The sequence below is a fragment of the Parambassis ranga genome, chromosome 22 (assembly GCF_900634625.1).
Source record: "Parambassis ranga chromosome 22, fParRan2.1, whole genome shotgun sequence".
NCBI classification, from domain to species: domain Eukaryota; kingdom Metazoa; phylum Chordata; class Actinopteri; family Ambassidae; genus Parambassis; species Parambassis ranga.
Window position 1 is genome coordinate 20,288,156 of NC_041042.1, and position 24,817 is coordinate 20,312,972.

The 24,817-nt window shown below is 38.0% G+C and overlaps 2 protein-coding genes across 3 annotated transcripts; one reads left to right on the forward strand and one right to left on the reverse strand.

Annotated features, from left to right (window-relative positions):
• Nucleotides 1-585: 585 nt before the first annotated feature.
• On the forward strand, nt 586-16,966 carry dapp1 (dual adaptor of phosphotyrosine and 3-phosphoinositides). 2 transcript variants are annotated; one of them, XM_028396291.1, is made up of 9 exons: nt 586-716; nt 2,849-2,971; nt 7,868-8,001; nt 9,470-9,600; nt 10,005-10,052; nt 10,127-10,189; nt 10,470-10,555; nt 11,527-11,614; nt 15,802-16,966. In XM_028396291.1, the coding sequence occupies exons 1-9, from the start codon at nt 658-660 to the stop codon at nt 15,823-15,825; spliced, it is 756 nt and encodes a 251-aa protein (XP_028252092.1). In that variant the 5' UTR covers nt 586-657; the 3' UTR covers nt 15,826-16,966. The 2 variants fall into 2 exon arrangements, with proteins under 2 accessions (XP_028252092.1, XP_028252091.1); XM_028396290.1 differs by lacking the exon at nt 15,802-16,966 and adding an exon at nt 11,761-14,164.
• A 15-nt stretch (nt 16,967-16,981) lies between these two features.
• On the reverse strand, nt 16,982-20,778 carry lamtor3 (late endosomal/lysosomal adaptor, MAPK and MTOR activator 3). Its single transcript, XM_028396292.1, has 7 exons — nt 20,288-20,778; nt 20,013-20,063; nt 19,029-19,063; nt 18,875-18,933; nt 18,525-18,658; nt 17,826-17,889; nt 16,982-17,202 (listed from the first exon to the last, which is right to left on the reverse strand). The coding sequence occupies exons 2-7, from the start codon at nt 20,019-20,021 to the stop codon at nt 17,129-17,131; spliced, it is 375 nt and encodes a 124-aa protein (XP_028252093.1). The 5' UTR covers nt 20,022-20,063; nt 20,288-20,778; the 3' UTR covers nt 16,982-17,128.
• Nucleotides 20,779-24,817: the final 4,039 nt, after the last annotated feature.

Below are 24,817 nucleotides of genomic sequence, written 5' to 3' on the forward strand. Positions count from 1 at the left end.
TGACCCCAAGATCTGGCTGACTCACTGAGTTTTCAAAATCTCCTACCCTATCTTTAAGGGGTCTTGTTTTTGTGGTTTTGATGAGTGCTCTTCCTGATGTGGTGTTGCTCCTTCTTCTTCCCCTCTGAGCTGGTGGGTAAAGTTTGTGCTCTGTGCTGCAGGGTCCTGACGACTCCTAGTTTGTGTTTCAGTGGGTGGTGTGAATCAAACAAATCAAACAACAACTGGTCCGTGTGTGTGGGTTTCCTGTAAACTTCCACATTGAGGCTCCTGTGTACTGTGCAGTCCAAGATGGTCAGATTGTTGTCCCTGGTGTCCTCCCGAGTGAACCTTTCAGCTTGGATTGAGATTTAGATTTTAGTTATCTTTATTTTTTTTGGTGGGGGGGGGGGGGGGGTCGCTGAAAGTTAAAAACTTGACAGCCCTGATTCTTATTTAAAATAGATCAAAAACTGAAATACTGCTATCTACAGATTATAAAAACAGTGTCTTTGTATCTGTTCGGTATGAGGAACTTCAGGTTCCTGTGATGCCACACCATCTCATACTGCGTCTAAAAAGCTTATTTCCTCTTTAGGCGTGTCCGAGTCCGTTTGCTTTTACATTTCTCTTTGTCGCTGTTTTCCGCGTCTTCTCCCATTCGTGGTGACCGGAGAGATGAGTTTCTACAGCGACACGTCTACAGAGGAGATGAGCAATGAATTAGAGACTTTGGGGTAAGGCAATCTGATGTGGCTTTTCTCTACCTCTCTTCTGCTTAGAAACGACACGCTGTCAGAGGTTTGCTAAAAAGCAGGGGTACTCATACACATTTTTAGAACAGTAGGCTACGTTAAATTGTACTTATTTTTTTGGCTTTGAACAGCTCTTTTGTAACGTGACAAATAGGTAAAAGCCTTGTGGTTCAGGAGACATGGGACATGGCTTTCTCATATAGAAAATTAAATTAGCATTTAATTTAGAGCTTCAAAAAATGCACAAAAATATGAAATAGGAGCAAGAGACAAACAATATCTAGTAGGCAATTTATTTGCAATTTATATTTAAAACAGAAATAAAAGAGTATCAAAACACAACCTGAAGCTCCAGTGTTCCATTGAAGGACAAAGCTCGACAGATCTTGATGTAGCCTCCTCCACTGTGCCTTATAGAAAACATCTCCAGTGGGATCTCCTTGTCATGCCAGTAATGTTGGAAGCCACCAGGACCATCCAGGTTGAATTTCTTCTCATCAGAGAATAAGACTTTCTTCTGGGAAAGTTTGTGGTGTGAGAGGTCGTCTTCAGGTGATGCTTCCATGTGGTTGGGAGGCGTGGCTTCAGGGTGAGCTCCGAGAGAAAGGGGCGTGTGTTTACTTTAAATCTGGCTGACTCTCACTGAGTTTTCAAAATCTCCTATCCTACCTTTAACTTTTTTGTTCCATAACCTTCAGGATCTTTTAAGAAATGTAAAATGACAGTCTTACTGCGTCCAACCTCAGAAACAATGGGGAGAGGTCTTGACAGTGTGAATAGCGGACAGATGACATGAATGCCAGATTTCTGTGCAGATTCCTGCCTGATCCACAGTCTCTTTTATTTTTAATGAAATAAAATAAATTGCCTACTAAAATGGTTTGTCTCTTGCTCCCCTAACTGCTCCGCAGAGAGTTTTGACTTCAGGGATGCTGTTCTTCAGAACCAATACCTCAAACAGTTGACAAAAATCTATGAAATTACTCTGCCATCTGTAAACTGCTTTGCTTGTAGCACATGTGATAGTGAAATAAACCTTTTTTTAGTTTTTAAAAATAAAATAAAAACATGGATATGAAACAGCTGATCAAAAGCGACACTTATCTGGTTGTCAGTTGTATATGTTTAGCGTTTACACCTGCACAATAATGGCTAGGACAGGCTCTAGCCCCTTGTGACCGTGTACAGGACAAAGTAGGCTAAGCTGAGCCTAGCTCTGCCAATTTAGACCCCCTGATTATGCTAATATATACTGTGCATGTTTGGTAGAAAGCAGGAGTACCTGTACAAAACCTACACAGGCATGGAAAGAAAATTCAAAAAAGGAACCTACTATATGTGAGGTGACCACTGCACCACCGTACTGTCCTTGACCGCAGAGTCAGAGGTTTTTACACAACAGAAACTTATGCAAATAAAGAATCTTTCACATCCTTTTATTAATTTCCTCTTCATCTGTCTGTTACTTTAGCAGCAGAAACATATGTATTTTACGGTGGCCCTGAAGGTCAAAACAGTAACAAAACAGTAAGGAATGTTGTTGTGTTTTGTGAAATGTTGTTGTGTTTTGACCTTCAGGGTCACCGTTGTATTTCCGAAATATACCACATGAACACAAAGCCATCAATAAAAAGTCCCCTACATTTCTTGCTAAAAAATATGAAAAAAGTACTCTTACAGATACTGAGATTGTTTTTACAAACAGACTTAACTGTTTCACAGGTACACTACAACTTGTGCAAGTCTGGAGGGGGTAGTTTCATACATGCTTCAAAACCTTGTTGTTGTGTCAGTGCCACCAACTACGGGGTAATACATGGTACACAGAAAAGGATGTGCCCATTTAGTTCGGTATAGTAAACGTACTGTATACAGAGCATAGGCCAAAATGGACCTGTTCCTCTGTTGTAAGTTTTTACCTCTTACCAGCACACAATTTAAACATCTTGTTTCTCTTCCTTCACACACAAGTTGGCGTGTAGGTGTCAGGTATATTAGTCTACTGCATCACAAGCTTAAATGTAACAGCTTAAATCAAAAAGGTGGATCTTTGTTCTAATGTGAAATTTACAATATCAGGATTGCTTCTCAGGTCATTATTATTGTGCTAACAGATGGTATCACTATGACCTTTCCCGCCATGCTGCAGAGGCTCTTCTCTTGTCCAATGGGACAGATGGAAGTTACCTCCTGAGAAACAGCAATGAGGGAAGGGGCTGCTTTGCACTGTCTGTCAGGTAAGTGTAATTCTAAATGAAAGAAATATTCCATAATGCCTAGTTCTTGCTTCCTGTTTCCTACTTTGTTTCTACTGGGTTTGTGTTCCTTGGTGAAGTTTTCATTACTTTAAATGTTGTTTGTGTTTCTTTGTTTGTTTATTTGCCTGTTTTTCTTCAATGACAATAATTATTATACACTCAAAACAAACCACACACAAACAAAGGGGTCATCAGTATATGTAAACTAAAACAATATGGGCAAGAAGAAAATGTGGAACCTTAGTGGGGAGCAGTTACTTAACTGTATTTAAACTATGGCTGCTTTGTGTAAATGTGCACATCTCTTTCTTTTTGGAGATGCTGTGAGTAATAAATAATTAAGCTACCCAATTACTGTAGAAAGCCATCCAACAGTTTCCATGAAATCATAATATCATAATTTATATAATTATATATATATTAATTATATATATTAATTATAGTAAAAGTATTTAAAATTTTCACAGTTTGCAACAGCTCAACAACATATTCATCATTGTGCAAAGATGCTCCACCCAAGCTTTGTATGTGCATAGAGGATTGTGGTCAGATTGTGGCAGAGGTAACACAGCCATCATTTAACATTTCCCTATAGATGACAAAGCTACATTGGACAATGAAATCCTTTGGCTGCATTTGACGTGACATCTTTGAAATGTGTCCTTGACATTGAGAAACACCCTCATAAATAGAGGCATGAGTGTAAACAGTGAGCATATCTAAGACAATACATTTGTGACAGATTGCAAAGAACAAAGGCAAGTTAAGTGACAATAGCTTTTTTTATTATATCCACTTTAATAAATAAATTAGCTGGTTATTACATATACAAAAGTGTGTTGTCACCAAGATAATGTAGGCTAATGTTTTTAAGATGAAAATGATTTAATGATGTAGGTTTGTATGGAATTCCCCCACTTAATGTTTCAGTCATGAAAAAAAACTTAAGGTAGCTAACAATCTAGATTTATTGTACATTAATCCAGAATGTGTTCTGGCATACAATCTCTTAATATTATGTCATGCCAGACCACTTGGCATGACATAATAAGTAGAACACCACATTCATTTGTAAAAGGTAAGATACAAATTGTTTTTATCTATTAAAATGCATAAAGAATAGTTGGTTATTCCCTTTTGGTATTTTTTAACCTACAGTTTCTGCCATGTTACCCAACATGGGTAGACATGGCCAAATTGTGTGTGTTTGGTATACATGAGAGCCACGTGTGTTCTGTTGACAGTTCATGTTAATGTTAGGTAAATAATTGTTTTCATTGAATGACATAAATAGGCAAAGGAAAAGTTAAATTGATTTGATTTGATTTGTGTTTTAAATAGATGATGCAATCTGCTGTCAATCATTTTATGTTACTGCCCATTCAAGAGAGCATGTTGTTTTATGCACACAGAGGAGTAACAGGCAGTTGAGGTACGATTTAGGATCGAGCCACACGGTTTTCTGACAGTAGCACTGTTGTTGTTTAGGAAGGCTTAAGGCTGTAATAAGGCAAGGCAGAAGCTTGGAATAAATATTTTTGTTTTACCCTTTTTACATCGGAGTGACATGGAAGTTTTTCCTATTCAAGGACAAGGTGCACGAGTCAAGTAAACATGTCTCAACTCACACAGTGCTCGTTGGCAGTGGTGGGGTTCTTTTTATAAATAGAAAACAAATGATGCTCCACTTTTGTCCTGTTTTGTAAGGTCAACCACCATATTTTTTATCCTTAGCCCAGTCCAGAGTCCATTCGCTTACTTTTCAGGGGATCCAGGGGGAGGCTCTTGGCTGAGATGATGAGATGACAACTCTGTGCAGGAAGTTTATTATGTTTGTGGGCTGTTGTTACATTGTTTTTGGGGTTTGGAATGTGTTAGTAAAGGATTTGAGAGTTCATCATCAGGTTAATAAGTTTTGGATAGACTTGGCCTAAGGTCGAAGAGTATGTCAGTCAGGAAACACTTTCCTCTGATTGGCACCTCCATATCAAACCAACCACATTTAAGGTTGCTGTATTTATACCTATACTCCAAAAATACTTTTGACCCAGGCATTTTAGCCAGCCAGTACAGGTCTGTAAAGCAGATTTCTTTCTTTGCTACTATCTATACATTATATTTACACTATACATACTATATTTAGAACCAAATAACAGGACATAGTGATTTAATCATTGATTGGTTGATATATTATAGTATATTTTGTCTCACTGAGACTTGGTTGCAGGAGGATGAACATGTTGAAATAAATCAAACTCCTCTTTTCACTATTGTGATGACCCATCCCTTTTCCCTCATCTGCCTGTGGCTCCTGGGGTTTGTTATTCGGTTGTTATGGGGTCTTTGTCTTAAGTTTAATGTTACATGGACTGTCCTCTTTTGCCTGAACTTGAGCTGGTTCATGACAAAATGGGGTCTTGTCTGGGATGTTGATTAGTTAGTTTTGTGCTTTTGTGTCATGGTCTTGGGTTTTGTTGGTAAAATAATCCTTGGTTTCTTGGTTTAGTAATTTTGTTGTTCTTAGGGATTCATGGTGTGTGTTTTGTTACTGAGGTTCTGGTTGTTCTGTTTCATTCCCTCACAGAGTGGATATGTCTCCTTGCGCTACGTGCAGGTCGAGAACTTATATAAACAAAGTCACGTGTGACACGTCGGCTACCGGCACGCAGCAACATGCTGTACCTCGTGTGGGGCCCAGATGCAGATGGATGATGGCCATGACCTGTGTCCCAGGTCTCTGGGTGTCAGGCGCCTAAGGGAGGCCTTGACGAACCCATGTATTAATTGTAGCATTTTACCACTCTCAATGAGAGAGGACAGGCTGCACCAGGTGGGCGGGGATGAGGTCCCACCCTCAGGAGTCCCTGATAGGAGCTTTGCTACCTGCACATAGCCGAAGCGCAGGGCACGATGCCCCAGGCCACAGTGCCGCGTCACTGACAGCCTTCTCTCAAAGGCTTATGTGTGGCTGCTCGTATGGGCCGGATTGGTAATTCCCTGTCAGTGCTCCTCCTGGCCCAATCCCAGATGGTTCAGCTGGACCAGGGGGGTAGGGAGTTGAGTGACACAAATGATGCGGTGCTTCAGGCATTTGGTTTGCTGACCAGGGAACTTGGGCATCTGATGTCCACCCTGGTGGTGACGCGATAGCAGGTGTGGCTGGGACAGGCACCGATGTCATTGCAGCCTGGACAGGGGCCCACGCCCAGTTGGCTTTTCTACTGGATTGTGGAGGCCATTGAACAGGCTTACTCCATGGCTGGCCAGCCTGCCCCACCCAGGATTGTTTGTTTTCTGTTTCCTATTTTACTTTGTCTTTCCTCTGCATTCCCTTGTGTTTCCCGCCTGTTTGATTGTCTGCCCCATCCTGATTGTGTTCACCTGTGTCTTGTGATCTGTCTGTCCTGTGCTCCCCTTTGTTCTTGTCAGGTTTTGGGACTTCTTTATTTAAACATCTCTCACACCATCGGGCATCTAGCAGACATTGCGGCTCTAGCCGGTCAGCCAAGGCTCCAGGCAAATGTCCACCTCCACTCCCAGTGACTCTTCTGTCTTTGGCCCTGTTCTGTTGTTGTTTGTGCACAGTGTAGTTTTCCAGGATGACTGACGAAGTGAATTGAGCCATGAGCGTCCAGTGTGTCGTCTGACTGCACACACCCCTAACAAGTTATAGCTGCTAGTTAACCAGACAACCTGACAGCATACTGCACACTCACAGCTGTCTGCAACTAGCGACCTATCAGCCAATCAGAAAATAGAATTTTTTGTTGCCAGGTGAGGTCTGAGATTCAGCTGCAAGAACATGTTCTGTGAACGCACAGCGGACCTTATGGCACATAGCTAGGACAAGCCAGAAGTGAGAGACAGGGAGCAGGTTTCCTTCTATGATATTGATCCCTCCCTTTGTGTTTCAGTCACTTCATTTGAACTGCTTGTGTGTGCTGATCAACGCAAGCAGACACATCAGCACAGAAGTTACCTGTTGTGCAGCTTTTTTGGAAGCTTTGAGTAATCTGTTTCTAATCTGTTTAATCTGATCTGTTCTGTGAAGTCTTCTCTCTAAAATCAGACAGTCTGATGGTCTCATTGGGAATAGTGTGAAACAGAAATGTGGTTTTATGGTGGCACAGAGGTAGACAGTAACAGATGTAAACCTATTTTGTTATAATAATCAGTTAGTGTAGTGCCACCATGAGGTTGACAAAACTGTTTCATTTTCAGTTTGTTTTGTATTTGTCATCATTGCTTAAAATACATAAGGAGTTATTATTTAATATCTCAGTAATAGTTATTAAGTTAAGCCTTTACTTCTGTAGGTAAAGTAGGTGTTGAAATCCACCAGAATGCAGGAAATGGCTTCTGCTTCATTAAAAATTTTCTGTGGGAGGACCCCCAGATCCCCCTAATGGTGATCTGATTTTAGCTGAACACACTATCTTCTTACATTCTAAATGAATGTACAGCTTGAATTATGGCTTGTGGATATAGGCTGTACCTCCACCCCTCTTTTATCCCCCTTATGAATATGGCTTGCTGCGATTCAACCAGTTATATTGTAAGGTGTGTTTCTGTATGATGCTTTAAATTCATGCTCTATGTGCCCCTTTTTCACTTTGGGCACCTACCCGTCCAAAGGTCTCTGCACGGCCCTAAAAGACAGAGTTGGTAACACAGCAAACAATTTGGCAATTTAAGGTGAAATGCGGTCACAGAAATAATCAATGGTATATGCGCATAAGTTACATAAAGCATAACATTAAAAGACTTTAATTTAAAACTTTGGAATGTTATTTAGGTTTTAATGCAACTGTACAAGTGTAATTTCTCAGTACTTGTGACCTGAAACATTAAAAGTTTGTTTGTCACCTGACACAGGGCAAAGGATTCAGTGAAACATTTTCATGTGACACACAAAAAGAATGGCTATGTTTTTGGGTTCAACGAGTTTGCAACTCTTCACGACTTTGTCAACCACTTTGCAAACCAGCCTCTGTTGGGCAGTGACACAGGTAGGCAGAACTGGATGTTTACTATCAAGCATAAAGTTAATGACATTCCCTTTGCTTCCCTGGTTATTTATACTGGAATGTAAGTAATGTGATGTAATGTTAAGTGCTTCACTACTGTCCGTACTACATACTGTATTTTCGTGACCATAAGATGCACCACATTATAAGGCGCAGTCTCAATTACAGGGTCTATTTCTGTACTCAACACATACATAAGGCTCACTGCATTATAAGGCGCATGCTACGCTAAAACATACGTTCTACCCAAAAAAGGTTAATGGAAGCAAAACAGTGAGTTAAGTCGAACTTTATTACAACAGTGTACAGTAAACAGTAAACAACTGTGTGAGTTCAATCATGCCAGCTTCCCTCTCATCACTGTCGTTGCCGGCTGGCTATTCAGAAATTATGCCGGCTTTCACAAAAGCTTGGACCACAGTCAATGCTGATACATTAGTCCACGCATCCACAATCCATTCACACATGGTGGCGTAACTCACCCGGCAGTGCCTGGTTTTTTACCCTGGTGGTGAGACGGGCGCGCATGGAGTCACAGATCAGCAGGGATGGTGATGCGTGAAAAAAACCATCCGGTCTCTACATAAACCTCCCTGAGCCACTCTCTCATTTTTTCCTCGTCCATCGAGCCCTTTAGATTGGCCTTCACGATGACTCTTGCTGGAATCTTTTCTTTTGGCAGCGTCTTAAAAATGACCATAGGCAGAAGTTTCTGTCGCGGCTAACAAGTCAATGCAAAACAAATAAAGTGGCTAATGCTAATGTTAGCTTCAAACAAACACTCAACGATTCCGCTCCGTAGTTGAACACAAAGCTCCTTTCGCTCAATAGTACGATCGCGGTGGAGTCTGCTACAAGTCATCATTCAGTACATTTAATAAAAAGCGCTGTCAACCAAGATTAAGCGAACCAAAAACCTTTAACCATACCCGCAGAAAACTTTTCCATACGCCCCCTTTGCACCTACCAGTGGTGGTTTGAAGTTTAACTAATATTGCTTTACAATTGGCCCAGCGCAGCCACATGACATACAATACTATACTCATGAGAGTACTCAATATCGCTAAAGCGATTTTGCATGAGAAATGCAGAGAAGGAGAGAAGTTGCTGATTTTTTACGTGGGTTACAGCTGCTCTTGGGGGCCCTATAAGCGAACGGGAAGCGACCGCATATTTCGCATATGCCTTGGGCCAGGCCTGTCACTATGCCAGTGAAAATGTATACATTATTTAAGCTAAAGGTAAAATGCATACAGGACAATATATATATATATATATATATTGTCCTGTATATATATATATACAGCTCCATCATTGTTTAATTATTTATAATACCATATTGTGCAATGTAATACAATTTTCAGTCATTTTCAGCTTCCACTTCATCCTTTCTGAAATGTTCTAAGTCAGGTAGATGGGTGAGTAATCTTTTCCTTTGTCTCTGAACTAGGAACCCTCATTGTGCTGAAGAAGCCATACCCATGGCATGTTGAGGAGCCTTCCATCTACGAGTCTGTGCGGGTTCACACAGCAATGCAAACAGGCCGCACAGAAAATGATCTGGTGCCAAATGCACCATCGGTATGTGCCTTACAGAGGAGCACTATAACTATGATTCATACAGCAAACGTTGTGTCTGACATGCAAAGGTGGTGGGTTCAATTGAAATCAGCTTTAATTATCAGCAATAATAAATATAATTATTAATTATAATTCCAATAACAAAAAGGAAATGTGTCCTAAAATTACTCCTAATTATGAGGTTGGAAATTTGGTTAAGGCTTAATTAACTCTAATTGGGCTACAAGTGCTGTTTTACCTGAGCATGGAAGTCATCAAACATAACAGACAAACAAATCAATATAAGGAGAAGAGGTAGACAGAACAGAGAGGATGAAGGAGTACTGGTTGCTTTTTATTTTATGTAGCATTTGAGCTGAAATTGGAATAAAGTAGAATTGTCCTTTAAAATCATGTTGTTACAGCTGGGCACTAAGGAAGGTTATCTGGTGAAACAAGGAGCCATTGTGAAAGTAAGAGTTCTGAACACATCTAATGGTAGTGAAGGTGGCTGTGGTGAATAATAAAATGTATTGACTTTTTGCAGACCTGGAAACAGAGGTGGTTCACACTCAACAGACATGAACTGAAATACTTCAAAGACAACATGGTGAGCTTATTTAGAGGGTCAGTTCTTTTCAATAACATTTAATCAACTATTGTCGACATGGAGAGAGAAATCAATGAAACAGAGACAAAATAAATGAATAAATAAATTTATCAGGGGTGTGTTTTACACGGGTCTCCTTTGTGCTTAAGTCAGGACCTTAGGACAACCAGTGGTGAATGTCACCTCTGCATTTTAGATTGCAGTGTGTGGCTGGAACAACTGCTTCTATTCACAGCAGACACACTGAGCTTGTAGTGAAGTTGTACTCCTTGCTTACTAGTGTGAGGAGCCCATTCGTACCCTGGATCTGAGAGCCTGTTCTGCAGTCCAGTTTGACTACTCACAGGACAGAGTCAACTGCTTCTGGTAAGAAACCCAACAAATTCCTTTCATTCTTAAACTATTCTACAGCTTTATCAGTGTGATTGCACGAAAAATGTCTTTTTCCTTAAAATTCTTTCGCACTTATTGCTGCGTACTTTGTGCTCTAAAAAAACATTCAGCCACAAAACTTTTTATAGGTCATAGGCATTTTTGTAACTATTTATAATTTTTAACATTCAGGGTTTTTTAAAAAATTATCACGTTTGGTGATATGAAACAGTTGTTAGGGAGATTGTGATACCCAAAATCTCACTAGGGGAGAGAGAGGAGCTGCAATTTGAACCTGCAGGGCCATTGACACACATCCAGAGACAGCATGGTACACACACACTCTCTAGTGTTAAGTTAAAAATAAGTTGCATTTCAACACTAAAATGATTCATCTTGTTAAGCTTATTCAGGTTTAGCTTGTAGCAGAAGGCTACTGCAATATCAACATATAAAAAAAATCTATTTGAAACTTTTTTAACATTAGTCATAAATCTGCAATCTTACGTTTGATACTTGTTTCCCCTTATACTTCCCCATGGCAGCTACAATGCTGCTGTTTGCCAAGCATGGTAATAACAGAAAGAAAGAAGGAAGTGCACTGCCTTTTGCACAATGTTAGCTCAAACAGGAAGGGCTGAGTTCTTCTTTTTTCTTCTAGCAGGATGACTATAGTATCAGATGTATCCAGCAAGAACAGTCATAGAACAGGAAGAATGACAACAATATATCAATGCATGAATGCTTGAATTCTATACAACAAAATTAAATGTACCACATCTGAACAGTACAAAGATAAAAACTTAAATGTTATTAATTCACACAACCACCAGGGCAGGTAAACCTCACCCTCTTTATTTTTTTGAAGAGAGTGAATGCGAATACATGAAAAGGAATACACAATACATAATATTATACTACCTTCTATTTTCTGTAAAATAACTTATTTTTCTGTCTGTCCACAGTCTGGTGTTTCCTGAACGGACATTTTACATTTGTGCAAAAACAGGTGTTGAAGCAGATGAGTGGATCAAAATATTGAGGTGGAAACTGGTGAGTCTGTTCACACTATGTTTCTATGTATGTATGTTTTACAGAACAGCAGGCAGCAAGTGTAGTATGTATTGATAACTTAAACAGAATATAGCATTGCAAAGAATGAAATTTGTTGTTATTACATTACTGCACATGGGTTTCAGGCAGAAGTTGAGACTCAGGAAGAGCTTCCAGATGATTGGGAAACTACAACAGAAGTGATCAGAGAGACAAGTAGGAAGGTGGTAGGTTTGTCATCTGGAAGGAGGAAAGAAGATAAGGAAAAATGGTGGTGGAATGAAGAAGTACAGGACAACATTCAGAAGAAGAGGTTATGTAAAAAGAAATGGGAGGTGGCGAAGGCCAAACAGAAAGCATATGATGAGCTGTATGCCAGGTTAGACACAAGGGAAGGAGATAAGGTCATGTGCAGATTAGCGAGACAGAGAGATACAGATGGGAAGGATGTGCAACAGGTGAGGGTGATTAAAGACAGATATGGAGATGGAAAGGTACTAACAAGTGAGTTGCTAGGAGAGTCAGCAGTCAGTTGTTTGTTCTAGTTTGTTCAACAGGAATTTAGAGAGTGAGAGTGAGATGCCTGAGAAAGTGTTCTTGTGTCAATCTTGAAGAAGAGGAAGGTTGATGTGCAGAGTAGCAAATACAGAAGTATAAAGATGATGAGCCACACAATGAAGCTATGGGAAAGAGTAGTGGAAGCTAGGCTAAGAAAGGAAGTGGATATTTGTAAGCAGCAGTGGCCACATGGCTTTATATAATATTTGCTCTGAGAATATTAGAGGAGAAATACAATGATAATGGAGAAGCACAGAGATGGTCAGAAAGAGCTGCAAGTGTATGACAGGGTGCTGAGAGAGGATCTATGGTCTGTTTAAGAAAGTCAGGAGTGGAAGAGAAGCACATCAGAGTAGTTCAGGATATGTATGAGGAGTATGACAGTAGTGGGATGTGCTGTAGGTCAGAGGAGGTCATGAGGCTACATCAAGGATCAGCTTTGAGTCCCTTCTCGTTTGCTATGTTGATGGACCAGTTGACAGATGAGGTCCTACAGGAATATCTGTGGACAATGATGTCAGTGTATGACATTGTGTTCTGTAGCCTGGAGAGGTGGAGGTTTGCTCTGGAAAGAAGAGCAAGCCAGTCATAGTAAGACAGAATACCTGTGTGTGAACAAAAGAGAGGGAAGTGGAGGAGTGAGGTTACAGGAGGTGGAGGTCAAGAAGGTGCAGGTGGACATGTGCAGAGAAGGGATAGTGGTTACATCGGTAGAATAATGTTGGAATTGGAGCTGCCAGGCAAGAATTCAAGATAAAGGCCAAAGAGGAGAGATATGGATGTGCTAAAAGAGGACATGAAGTTAATTGGTGTGAAAAAGGAGGATGCTGAGGATAGAGTAAGGTGGAAACAGATGACTGGCTTTGGCTATACCTGATGGGAACAGCAGAAAGAAGAAGAAGAAGGAGAAGGCATTGCTGCACATCAGTGTTTTACTTTTTGCTAACCTGGGATCTAGAGGCCAGTCACTTAGAACCTACAAGGTCTTTTGGAGGTAAAGGGTCAATATCACCAAAAACATGCAATGAGACATCATGATTTCACCCCCAAAAAGTTACAATTTTCTATTCCATTTTTTGTCCCTTGTTGACATTAGACTGTTGTAAATGCATGTTGGTTCCACACTTTTTATGAATTTAATCCAAGCACCTAAAGCAGAGCAAATCATAAAATATCTACACCCTCATGGATACATTACAGATACATTTTTAAAACACAGGTCCTTCCTCAAGAAAAAGTTGATAAATTTAGTTAATAAAAAAAGTCCTTTGATGAAAGAATAAACAAATCTTTACTAGCTGTGTTCTCTTTTCTAAATAAAATCTTAAAAAGAGTAATCTGATCTGTCTTTCAAAATGTATTATTTGGCAGTGATTGGTTTAAAGGGATAATAAGAGTTTTACTAACTTGTGAAGATTAGATGTTTATTTTCATTAAACAGAAGAATGGCAGGGTGGACAATGACACCAAAGGGTAGACACATATGTGTTGACATTGGTAGAGTACACAGGTGAACATTACAAAGCAAAATTATAAACAATTATAAGCTTTTGGCATCACTATTGTAGGGCTTGATGACAAGGAGGACATTTTTGTTAGAATTGAAAGGGTGGTAAAGTTAAGCTTGACAACATTTAACTATAAACATAAGGTAAATAGAGTAGATGCTAACTGAATTTGCAGTGGTTAATTTAACCTCCATTGAAGAAAGATAAATTGGGGTGGTGATGTCAATACAACTTTTAGTAATTACCCTATGATGACAGGGTGTCATTTTAGGGACGTGCACAAAATGTTAAATATAATTATTAAGATTAAGATTTACTTTAATAATCCCCATTCAACCCAAGAGCTTGGTAAGAATAAAAAGAACATTTAAAAAACTTTAATTTTGTGTAATTTAGAGCAGCACTATGGAGGATTTGCAGGAATTGCTTGAGGGGTCCCCTTGGCTCCAGAAGCGAGTCATTTCCTTTAGACTCCCATGTTAGAATGGCCTTTACAGAAGAAATAAACATGTTACAGCCTGGTACAAAAAAACATTCTGGTCTCAAATGATAAGTTCCCTTCTAGTTTCAATTGTACAGGGGTGATTTTTTTTATATATATACAGCATTATAGGTGTTTCATATATTTTTTTGTTCATGTGGCAGTTGTCAAAATGAGAAGTAAAATTGAGCTTTGTACTGATAATAATCTAGTGGTTTAGTTAGTTACTAGGGCTAGTGTACTGTTGCTTGTGATTTGTGTTTTGTGTTTCAATTACAACTACAAACAAAACTTCACTTTGAAACATGCATATATAATGCATGCTGTGACTTGGTGCTCATCTGTAACATAGTTGAGCTGTATACTGCACATACAAATAACTGTAACAACATGCTTCTGATGCTGATTTGTTAAACATACAATATGTATTTCAAAAAGTGAACAAGACTGACAAGCAAAGGGTGGTTTGTAGTGTTGGAGTGCCCCCTACAGACATGTTGGTGCCATGTTTCCTAGTGTTCACTGACATGTTCAACATACACTGGAAAGGACCTTATACCTCTGGTAGCTTTTTGTGGTCTGGCTTGCAATGTCTGGTGGTGGAGATAGTAAAGAACATGTTTTGACAAGCTAAGATCACTGGTTCAATCCCAGCTCTCTTGCTAAACAGTAGCAAATGGTACTTTCACAACCATACTTGCAGTTTCTTCAGAAACTATACATTATACTTTTTATTGTCAATAATCCCAACGTTTCGTAGCACAAGTGCAGGCCATACGGACGCTCTCAAGCTAAGATGAAGGTGTCATTCAATCTATTGTGTTTTTGATGTACCATAGAGTGATTTTGGAAATATAGTTTGGAGGCTAAACAACTCCATAGTGTTGCTTTACTGTTGTCTTTTTACACTGTTTGAAGTGTAAAAGCAGACCAGTGTGTGGATATAGCAAAAGCAGATACACACAACCAAAGAACATTAGGCAAAAGACATTTTACGAAACTTGTCCTTGTACTGAGTTGTGTGTCAACATATAGCCATTTGAATTAACACCTAAACCTTATTTTGTAACTTGGTAAAGATAACTTAGTGATTCTGATGAGGACACCAAAAGGAAGTATGTGTTAAAAGTAACAAAAGAATAAGCAGATATTACTACGCTGTGTTATGTGCAAGAGACTTATTGTAAGATTTTATTTCCAGTTGAAACGATTGAAGCGAGATATCTGGAGTTGTAGACTTTGTAGAGACATTTCGCTGATCATCCAAGCAGCTTCATCAGTTATGTTTGGTGGGGAAACACGGTTTATATGTGGTGAAGGACCTCAGTGGGTGGGTCTGTGTGAAACTCACAAAACAATAGCTCTAAATGTCTCAATACATACCTGTGTTGGTCTGACTGACTGTCTGGTGTGTCTAATCATTGGCTAACAACTGTGAGATTACAGGGGGGCTCTGGTGGTGGGACTGGTAGTCCTCCACCACAAATAAACCTGTTTCCCCACCAGTTAGAACTGATGAAGCTGCTTGGATGATCAGCGAAATGTCTTCAAGAAAACTCTATAAGTCCAGACGCCTTGCTTCAATGGTCTCAAGAATATGACCTGGATGATTGAGAATCTTCATCAACATTTATTTCCAGTCACAGATAAGAAAAGGTCGATGACAGCCTTCACTGGAACCACAAGAGACAAAGAAGTTCAACGCTGTGCAAACCTAAGACTGAACTCTGATAACATCATTGGTGACACCTGTTACCACACCAAATGTCTACATTTGTTAAACAACTTGAGTAATTAAGGAATACTAATCTTAATATTCTCTAGTATAGAGGTTATTAGATACTCAATAACACATCACTTAGGCTACATCAAAAACAATCCTGCCATTTTGATTACAATCAGTGTGATTATCTGGTTAAAAGAAACATTTCACACACTTCTATTTGCTATGATCACAGACATAACATCATGTGTGTTTAAATGTAAACCCAGCAAAGCAGCATACACCATGTGATAAGTGTCAAACAAGTTCAGAAGCTTCAAATGAGCTCATTTCATTATATTCACTGGACTGAATAAGCAAAAATAGAATACAATCTAATCAAATATGTTTAAAAAGTTGGTTGTTGTGTTTATCAGAGTAAAAATATTTGGAATAGTCTCAATTTAATTTGTTAAATTCTCTTCAGTACTAACCTGTATGTACTACTGGATGCTTGAATTTCCCTCAGGATTAATACAATTCTATTCTATTCTCTTGGCTAGTGTATAAGATCATAATGGATAATTGGATCTGCTCAGAAGAACATCCAAATAAACTACCATGTCATATGTCATGTCAGCCAACTCCTTTCATATCCGACATCTCATAATGTTTGCATGTACGGTAAATAGGGTTTGTACACCAACATTACCCTCTCTTTGTAAACCAAATTTACATTTATCAGCTCCATCTCATAAATTCAGATGTTCTCATGAGCAACAATATTTATTGCATCATTTTGTATACCATTTTATTTTTGTGACTAAAAATTCATATATAGTTATTTTCATGCTATTTATTAGATTTTGTAGAATTTAAATTCTACACTTGCATCTCCACACATGTGCATGTTACTTTTGTTTAATTATACAAACTGACTGAAGATCTTCAGACATACAGCTAGCTGGTGTTGCAGAAATTCAGGCTACAAATGCCTTTTATTTGCTCTTTGAGATTATTATCTGATTGAAATGCTTTTGGCATCTATAGCATTACTAAATGTGAAATGTAACTATAATTTATATTAAACCGATATCAATAAAATGCAGGGAAACTACTTACACTGGAAAAAAATGTTTATTTTGTCTAAAATTCTGCAAAAAAAAATGTTAGGACATACAGTCAACAATTGTAAAGAATTCCCACAGGACAAGAATGCATCATTCAAGACAGACATGACCATAAGCAGGATGTAGTCCAGGAGCTTACAGAACCTCCACCACCTGCCTCAGCTCTTCCATTAAAGGACCAAATTCCTTCTCCAGACTTATGATAAGACCTGAAGATACAAAAGTGCAGTGTTGGAACATTATAAAACAAGCATTTCTATGTAGAACCTAAACTTGATATCATCAGAAATAAGTCCAAATTTAATTCAACAGTTTCAGGCTTCCTAACAGCTGACCCAGTTCCATTCCAAGTGTAGTAGTTTTTAGGGGTCATCATGGACCAGTAGCTATTCAGCCAGCTGGATGCGGTTATGCCCACTCAGTTAGTATAATGCTGTCTGATTCCTTCTTCCACTTAGTGGGCATTATGCTGGCTTGGTCTGCATTATGCCCATTAAGTGGGTGCGTTCAAAGGACAAGGCAATATTGCTTGTAATGTCTCAACTGTATCCAATATCTGCAATAGCTGATTTTAGTCTGAGGCACAACAAAATACAATTATGCTTTTATTCCACACAGAAAAGTGATAAATATCAATGGTGCAACAGTGCCTGTGAATGGGGCGTGTCATTGAGGTTACTCGTGTTCCCTGCTGGTAGTTTTACTGTTTTACCGTTTCAGCTGATTGCTGTAAATCTTTTCCACAGTAGTGTGAAAGCAAAGCTTGGCAGCCACTGCCAAATAACTTGGAAACTGAACTTGAACACCCCTCCCACATTGAATGAAATTTTACCTGTGTTGGCATTGGTTCTGGCAATGAAGCTGATAACCAGTGGTAGCCGATTAAACTGCACAATCTGTTCAATGTAGAAATAGAGAGATAGATAGATATTTAGATAAATAAACACTTTATTGCCATTCATGTACACATAAGAAAAACCGTGCACTGCAAAGAATTTTGTTGCATATGACAGAGTATTAGTGAAAGTCTTAGCCTGAGTTAGTTATAGTAGTAGTAGTATAGTATTAGTAATAAATAGATTAAAAACAAAAAGTGTTATGAAGTTTGGCGACAGATTAATGACAGGCATACACATTAGGATTAAAGACATCAGTAGTACACAAGCACTGATGTGTAATTCCTAAAGACTCTGACCTAATTTCGAGAACCACAACTCTGGCATAATTCAGACTCAAGCACTGCACATTCTTAAGTCCTGAGCAATATTTCAGAGCGCAAATACAGTATTGCCAAGTTGCCATCTAATATCCCACTTTTTTACTTGCAGTGGTAATGGCAGCAGAATACAGTAAGTGTGCTATTGTGCTGACATTTATCACTAGATATATTCATGTGTCAAGACTCCAGACCAATCATATGCGTTTTCACATCTAAACAATTGTGCAATTGATATATGCATTATTATGTGTGTAATGTCAGAGTTTTTATTATTAGTATGATATATATTCATTAATCCTGCAAGGATCTGACCTGGTAGGTGTTGTAGTAGCAGATGATGCTCTTGTTCTTGGAGAGGCCCAGCTTGCTGCCTTGGTCAGTGGCCAGGGCAAAAGTGGACAGGAATCCAGGTCTCAAAGCATATACTGGGGCGTTGTCATTGGCAACTGCAGGAATATGGCAAGAGAATTGGTTTGAAACACTGGGAGTCTATTGCGGAAAATCTGGTTTCTGTAAGAAAAATTTCCCACCAATTAATACACTTATGATAAATAAATAAATAATGCCAACAATAATGTCAATAAGACAAACAAACCTTTCTCAACAGGACTCAATAGTGTGAAAGTCCTGCCAAGAGGAGGTAAGGACAGAGAAATGCTTACCTTTGATAACAGGGACACCATCCCGGTCTGTCACAATAATAGCATGAAGACCTTCAACACTTCAGGAAAACAAACAGCACATTTTACAACTGATAGGTTTGCTACTGACTACTACTGACTACTACTATGAAGCATTGTGAATAATAATACATACCTTTGCAGTTGCTTATATAGATATCTCTTCAAATCCTAAAAAGAAGAAGATGTTACTTGATTTCCCCACAGGGATTAATAAAGTTATTCTTGAACAAACAAGTCAGTAAGTACTGGTATTGTAATGATGACACATCTGTAGTTATAAGATTTGTTATTCTAAAATCTTCACATTCAGTTTTTGAGGCATGACATTCCAGTTACACAATGATAAAACAAGAGAAAACAAGAGAAAAAAATGAAACAGTGTGCTGTCTCATCCCTGTTTTAACTTTCTATCTCCACTGTGTTGCAGATGCATTGTTGATCACAGCTGTCAAGTAGCCTTGGTCAGTAACATAGATTTGCTGTGTCACTATATACTATAAGTAGCACACAAAAACATGCTCTGATTGGTAACTGCAATTGCATGGCCCCCTTCTCACTTCAAAATGGCAAACAAACAGTAGGAAGGAAAGTGCTATAACACCAACAGCAGAGTTGGTGGACTTCCTACTTTTCCTGCTGATGGCTGAAGATTAGGGTAATCATTATTAGATAAACACACATGGAGACATCTGTCTTCTTGGGTTCAGTACTTTCCTTATATATAACTGAATCGTTTTGTTCTCCCTCCTTCACTCTTAGTTGTCACAAGTGCACAAATGCTGCTAATACTTAATTTCCCTACGGGGATTAATAAAGTAAATATTAATCTAACATGAAAAGGTCAAATTTAAAAAACGCATTTTGTTCACAGCAGCCAGATTGTTTCCATATTTCGATCATGAACACAATTAAGCCTTCCAAATTAACATTAAATATGAGGAAGTGAATGAACTAGATTTCAAGAACTAACAATGCCTCCAATTTGACACCAACAACTGCGCAGCTTTTGATCTGAACGCCATGTATATGATGCTTATTCCTCCTCATGGTACATAAACATCAACCTCAGGAACTGTAGTAGATACAAATAGAAAAATGCCAGGCGGGCATTACTCACGTCTGCCATGGTGGTTTCTGGTTTATCGTGTAATCCAGACTGTAAGGAACTCTGAGGAAAAAATGGACCCAGTTAGTTAAACGTTCTCGGCGACCGAAAGTGACTCGAATTCTGTCTCTTCTGTTCTTAACTTAAAGCATACCAGTATGTCAGCTACTGGGCAAGATAACACAGCAATACTCAGCTAAAGGTTGCTTAACTCAACAACCGTTATTATAAGTATACGTACATGCTAAATAGCTTACAAAAACATGTCAAACTGTAGCGTCACATACCTGCTTAAATGCTTTTACAAAAGAAAACAAACAGCCAACACTCGCTGCATAATGGAGAGGAGCCACAAACACAAATCACATGACTTCTTCTTCTTTTTGTTTTACGGCGGTTGGCAACCAACTTAAAGGGGCATTACCGCCACCTACTGTTCCGGAGTATGGGGCATTGCGTGAACTTACAATCTTAAAAACGCCTTGTGTACAGGTTGGCGGATAGACTGAAGACGAACTGTAGCGTCAATCGGGCAAAGCTGCGGCACTCGGAGGAAGGGTGCTGTTCGTAACTTCCTAGTGTTGCCGGCAGCGAAGACAGGGGAGCTGTTCGCTGTTCCTGCGTTAGGAGGGGAGGTCAGAAGCCTCCTTTAGATAGCGAGGGCCTGTGCCGCTGGTGCCTACTGTTACGCACTTTTATAAAGAACATTAAACTGCTTCATGTCCAGAATCAGAGCAAGCCGGTGCTCCTGTCCGCTCTGCATGGCAGGTTCCTCCTGGTGACGGAAGGATCCATTCTCAGACCCCGGGGGGGGGGGGGGGGGTGTTCTCATCAGCCGGGCGGGATAAGGCTTGTGTCTTAGTCTTTATTGAATTTCGTCACTGTATTGTTTAGTTATTGTTGCAACTTTTATTGATGGTGTAAAGCAGATTTTATTCCTGGGACCTTAGAGTCGCGGGCTTCTCTCAGTCAGCTCCCATGTTGTGGGGAGGTTTCCTTCCGCTCCCTTTTCATGAAGTGGTTTGACCTGATGCATGTTTTTTTTTTTTTTTTTGCTTTATTTAAACATGTTTCAAATTTCAAACATGACATTGAATGAAATTCAATTTACACGGAACTCGTTTGAGGAATACAAAAATTTCTTGCATTCAAAACAGTACAAATGATAACATTCAACAGTCTATAACAAAACTAAGTTAAAAGAAGAAGAAAAAGAAATAAAACAAAAATTTACAGGGGTTGACATTTCAACAAGCTTAAGCGTGTACAAGGATAAGGGAATGTAAAATTAGAAGACAAGTGACTCAGACATTTCATATAAGTCATTAATTGACTGATTTTCCTCTATTAGTGTTTTAAGGGATGTTAAATAGTTTTTAATTTCATTTTTAAAACCGCTTGCTGTTGTTCCACTTATTCTTGTGTATATGATACTTTCCCATAACAAAGATAATGTTTACCATCTTAGATATTTTCTTTGACAGACCTTCCATATAAATCATCACTTGATGTATGTTAAATGAAGAATTGTTAATCCCAATATTTAACCATCGGTAAACATCCTTCCAAAACATCATTGGGACTGAACAAGAGAAAAAAAGGTGTTCAATTGTTTCATTATTTGTCTTACAAAAAACACATGGATTGACTTCAAAGCTAAACCTTTTTCTTATGATTTCAGCAGCAGGATAAATATTATTTATCAGTTTGAATTTAACTTCTTTTACCTCGGGTAAAATTGTCCATTTAAGATAGCTACAATAAATTGTTTTTAATGCAACTTCATTATCTGTTATATTTATTTTCTTTGTTTTTTTGATATCATAGAAAAGCTTTTCTTTAAACACACTTCCTATTACTTTGTTGTTACATTTTCTTTCATAAACTTTTAGTTCACCGATTTTTAAATCAGGCAGATTAACAGACACATTTGAACTTGTGAGGATATTTTTTATCATGTGTTTCAAGGGAAGTGGAATGGCTCTACTGATTTTATTAAATTCTCTATAAGAGCATTTTAAGTTGAATTTTTCAGTAAATGAATTAAATTGCAACAGATTGCCATTTTCATCCATCAAGTCAACAACATACAGAACCTTTTTATCATACCATTCTTGTTTAAATAAAGTCTTCCTGTTAATTAATATGGTTCTGTTATTCCACAAGGTGGAGCTATGTGGTGTGAAGTTGTGAGTGAACATCAATTTCCAGTAGAGAAGTATTTGTTTATGGAAGTCAGAAAGTTTTATTTTAGTCACATCTTAACAAGAATTCTAGACCTCCAACATTTTGGAAAAGATATTTTGGTATGTGGAACCATATAGAATCTGGTTGTGTCAAATAAGCTTTTATCCAGTTCATCTTTAATACACCTATCATGGATTCAAAGTCGGCAGCTTTTAAACCACCATGTTTATAGTCTTTAACCATGATTGATTTTTTAAGGTAGTGTGTCTTATTTTTCCATATGAAATTAAAGATGATTGAATTTACCTTTTTAATCATTTGGGGAGGGACATAAAGAGATTGACAAGGATATACTAATTTTGATAAACCTTCTGCTTTAGTTAATAAGATTCTGCCAAGAATGGACAGATCTCTCATGAGCCAATGGATGAGAGATTTTTTCATATCGTCTATTTTCCCCTCAATGTTCAATTGTTCTCTCATATTTTTATCTTTAGACATTATTAAACCCAAATATTTTACTTTAGTTTTGACAGGGATGGAACCTATATTTGTCTCAGCACATGGATGAAGAGGTAGTATTTCACATTTTTTCAAGTTTATGTATAGACCTGAAGCTTTGGAAAAGACTGATATTATATCTATGGCTTTGTCAATTAAGGATTTATCTTTTAGAAAGATTACTGTGTCATCTGCAAATTGATTTATTCGATATTCATAATCAAAAATGGTGATTCCTTTAATTTGAGGGTGATTTACTATTAAATATGCTAGCATTTGAGTGCATAAAATAAACAATTTGGGCGAAATAGGACAACCTTGTCTAATAACACGCAGAATCTTGATTTTTGGTGTCATTCCAGGGTTGAGGGAGATGTAACTGTAAATATCCTTAAAAAACATATTTATGATCTTACAGAATCCTTCTCCAAACCCGAGTTTTCTGAGTACCGTAAACATAAAATCATGCTCCACTGTGTCGAATGCTTTGAAAAAATCTATAAATAACACAAGACTCTCTGATTGAATGAATGATTGATAGTCGATCATGTCCAGAATCAGTCGAATATGGTTGTGAATGTACCTTCCTTTTATAAAGGCTGATTGATATTCTTGAATAAGTTTTCCAATTACATGCTTTAGGCGATTTGCATAAACTAAAGCAAGAAGTTTATAATCATTGCATAGTAAGGTTATTGGTCTCCAGTTGTCAAGCATCAATAAATCTTTTTGTGGTTTTGGTAGCAAGGTTATTAAACCTGTTTTCATAGTAGGGGATAGACATCCTGTCTTAATACATTCCAAAAAAGCATTGTATAATAATATTTTGATATCCTCCCAAAAATGTTTTAGGAATTCAGATGTTAGCCCATCTATCCCTGGTGATCTACCGTTTTTCATTTGTTTTAATGCATTTTCAATTTCTATTAAACTTAAATTTAAGTTTACGTTTTACGTTTATCTTCTGCATCTAGTTTTATTATGTCTTCATCGATTTTGTCAAACAAAATATCACAATCAGATTGATTAAATTTGGATTTATACAAGTTACAATAAAAAAGACATATTTCATCTTGAATTAATTTCTGTTCTTCAATTATAGTATCATTTATCGAAAGTTTGTTAATTTTTTTCTTTGATTGTCTTTGTTTTTCAAGTCCAAAGAAATAATTTGAACTTTTTTCACCCTTTTCGATCCATCTAGCTCTTGACCGAACATAAGCTCCCTTTGCCTTTGTTGTGTATATATCATCTAAATGGGATTGCAGTGACTTTAATTCAGTCATGTTTTCCAAGGATAATTGTGTATTACTTGTTAATGAATTTATTTTGTCAATTAGGTCCTTTTGTTTTTGTTTCCTCATATGTGATTTTTTTTACCTGTGTCAACTGCTATTTGTTTGGTCCTAAACTTAAACCATTCCCATTTACTTATATCATTCATGTCTAACTTATTAATCTCCAAGATAAGAGACTGTACGTTATTACAAAATTCAACATTTTGTAAAAAGTCATTATTAAACTTCCAAATATTTGGAGATCTCAGTTGTTGTTTGGATGTTAATAAGTTTAGACTGATCATGCAGTGGTCTGTGAGTGGAGAGGCTGATATTTTACAATCTGAGATATCATTACACAACTCACGTGAAATCAGCCAGTAATCTAATCTTGAACATTGACCATTTCCTGCAGAGTTATACCAAGTATACTGTATTGATGTTGGGTTCAAAGTTCTCCAATAATCGACCATATGTGTTGTTGTACATAAGGACATTATTGTGTCGCTATATTCCTGTGATTCCTGTGAGGCATTCGGTCTAGCCATGAATCTGGGGCTATATTATGGTCTCCTCCCAATATTACTTTATCTGAATTGTATGTTGTTTTCCAATCATTTATGAGTTGGGTCAATTTTGCATAAAAATTCACATTAAATGTTTGGTTGTTGAAGCCATAAATGCATATTAAGATGTAACGTTTGTCGTTTGTCTCCACTACCACCATTAACCAGTGACCTTCAGGATCTTTTTTTTGATCAATTATGTTACCTGGAAATCTATTGAATAATATCATGACTCCTGCTGATTTTGATGTTCCGTGTGCAAATAAGGCATTATCCCCCCATTGAG

Coding starts and splice junctions, on each gene's coding strand:
- lamtor3 (XM_028396292.1), bottom strand. Junction 18,659..18,874: donor TGGTGTCCCTGTTATCAAAG/GTAAGCATTTCT, acceptor ATATTCCTGCAG/TTGCCAATGACAACGCCCCA. Junction 17,890..18,524: donor GCTACTACAACACCTACCAG/GTCAGATCCTTG, acceptor TACATTGAACAG/ATTGTGCAGTTTAATCGGCT.
- dapp1 (XM_028396290.1), top strand. CDS start 658: ATGAGTTTCTACAGCGACACGTCTACAGAGGAGATGAGCAATGAATTA. Junction 10,053..10,126: donor AACAAGGAGCCATTGTGAAA/GTAAGAGTTCTG, acceptor GACTTTTTGCAG/ACCTGGAAACAGAGGTGGTT. Junction 10,556..11,526: donor GACAGAGTCAACTGCTTCTG/GTAAGAAACCCA, acceptor GTCTGTCCACAG/TCTGGTGTTTCCTGAACGGA.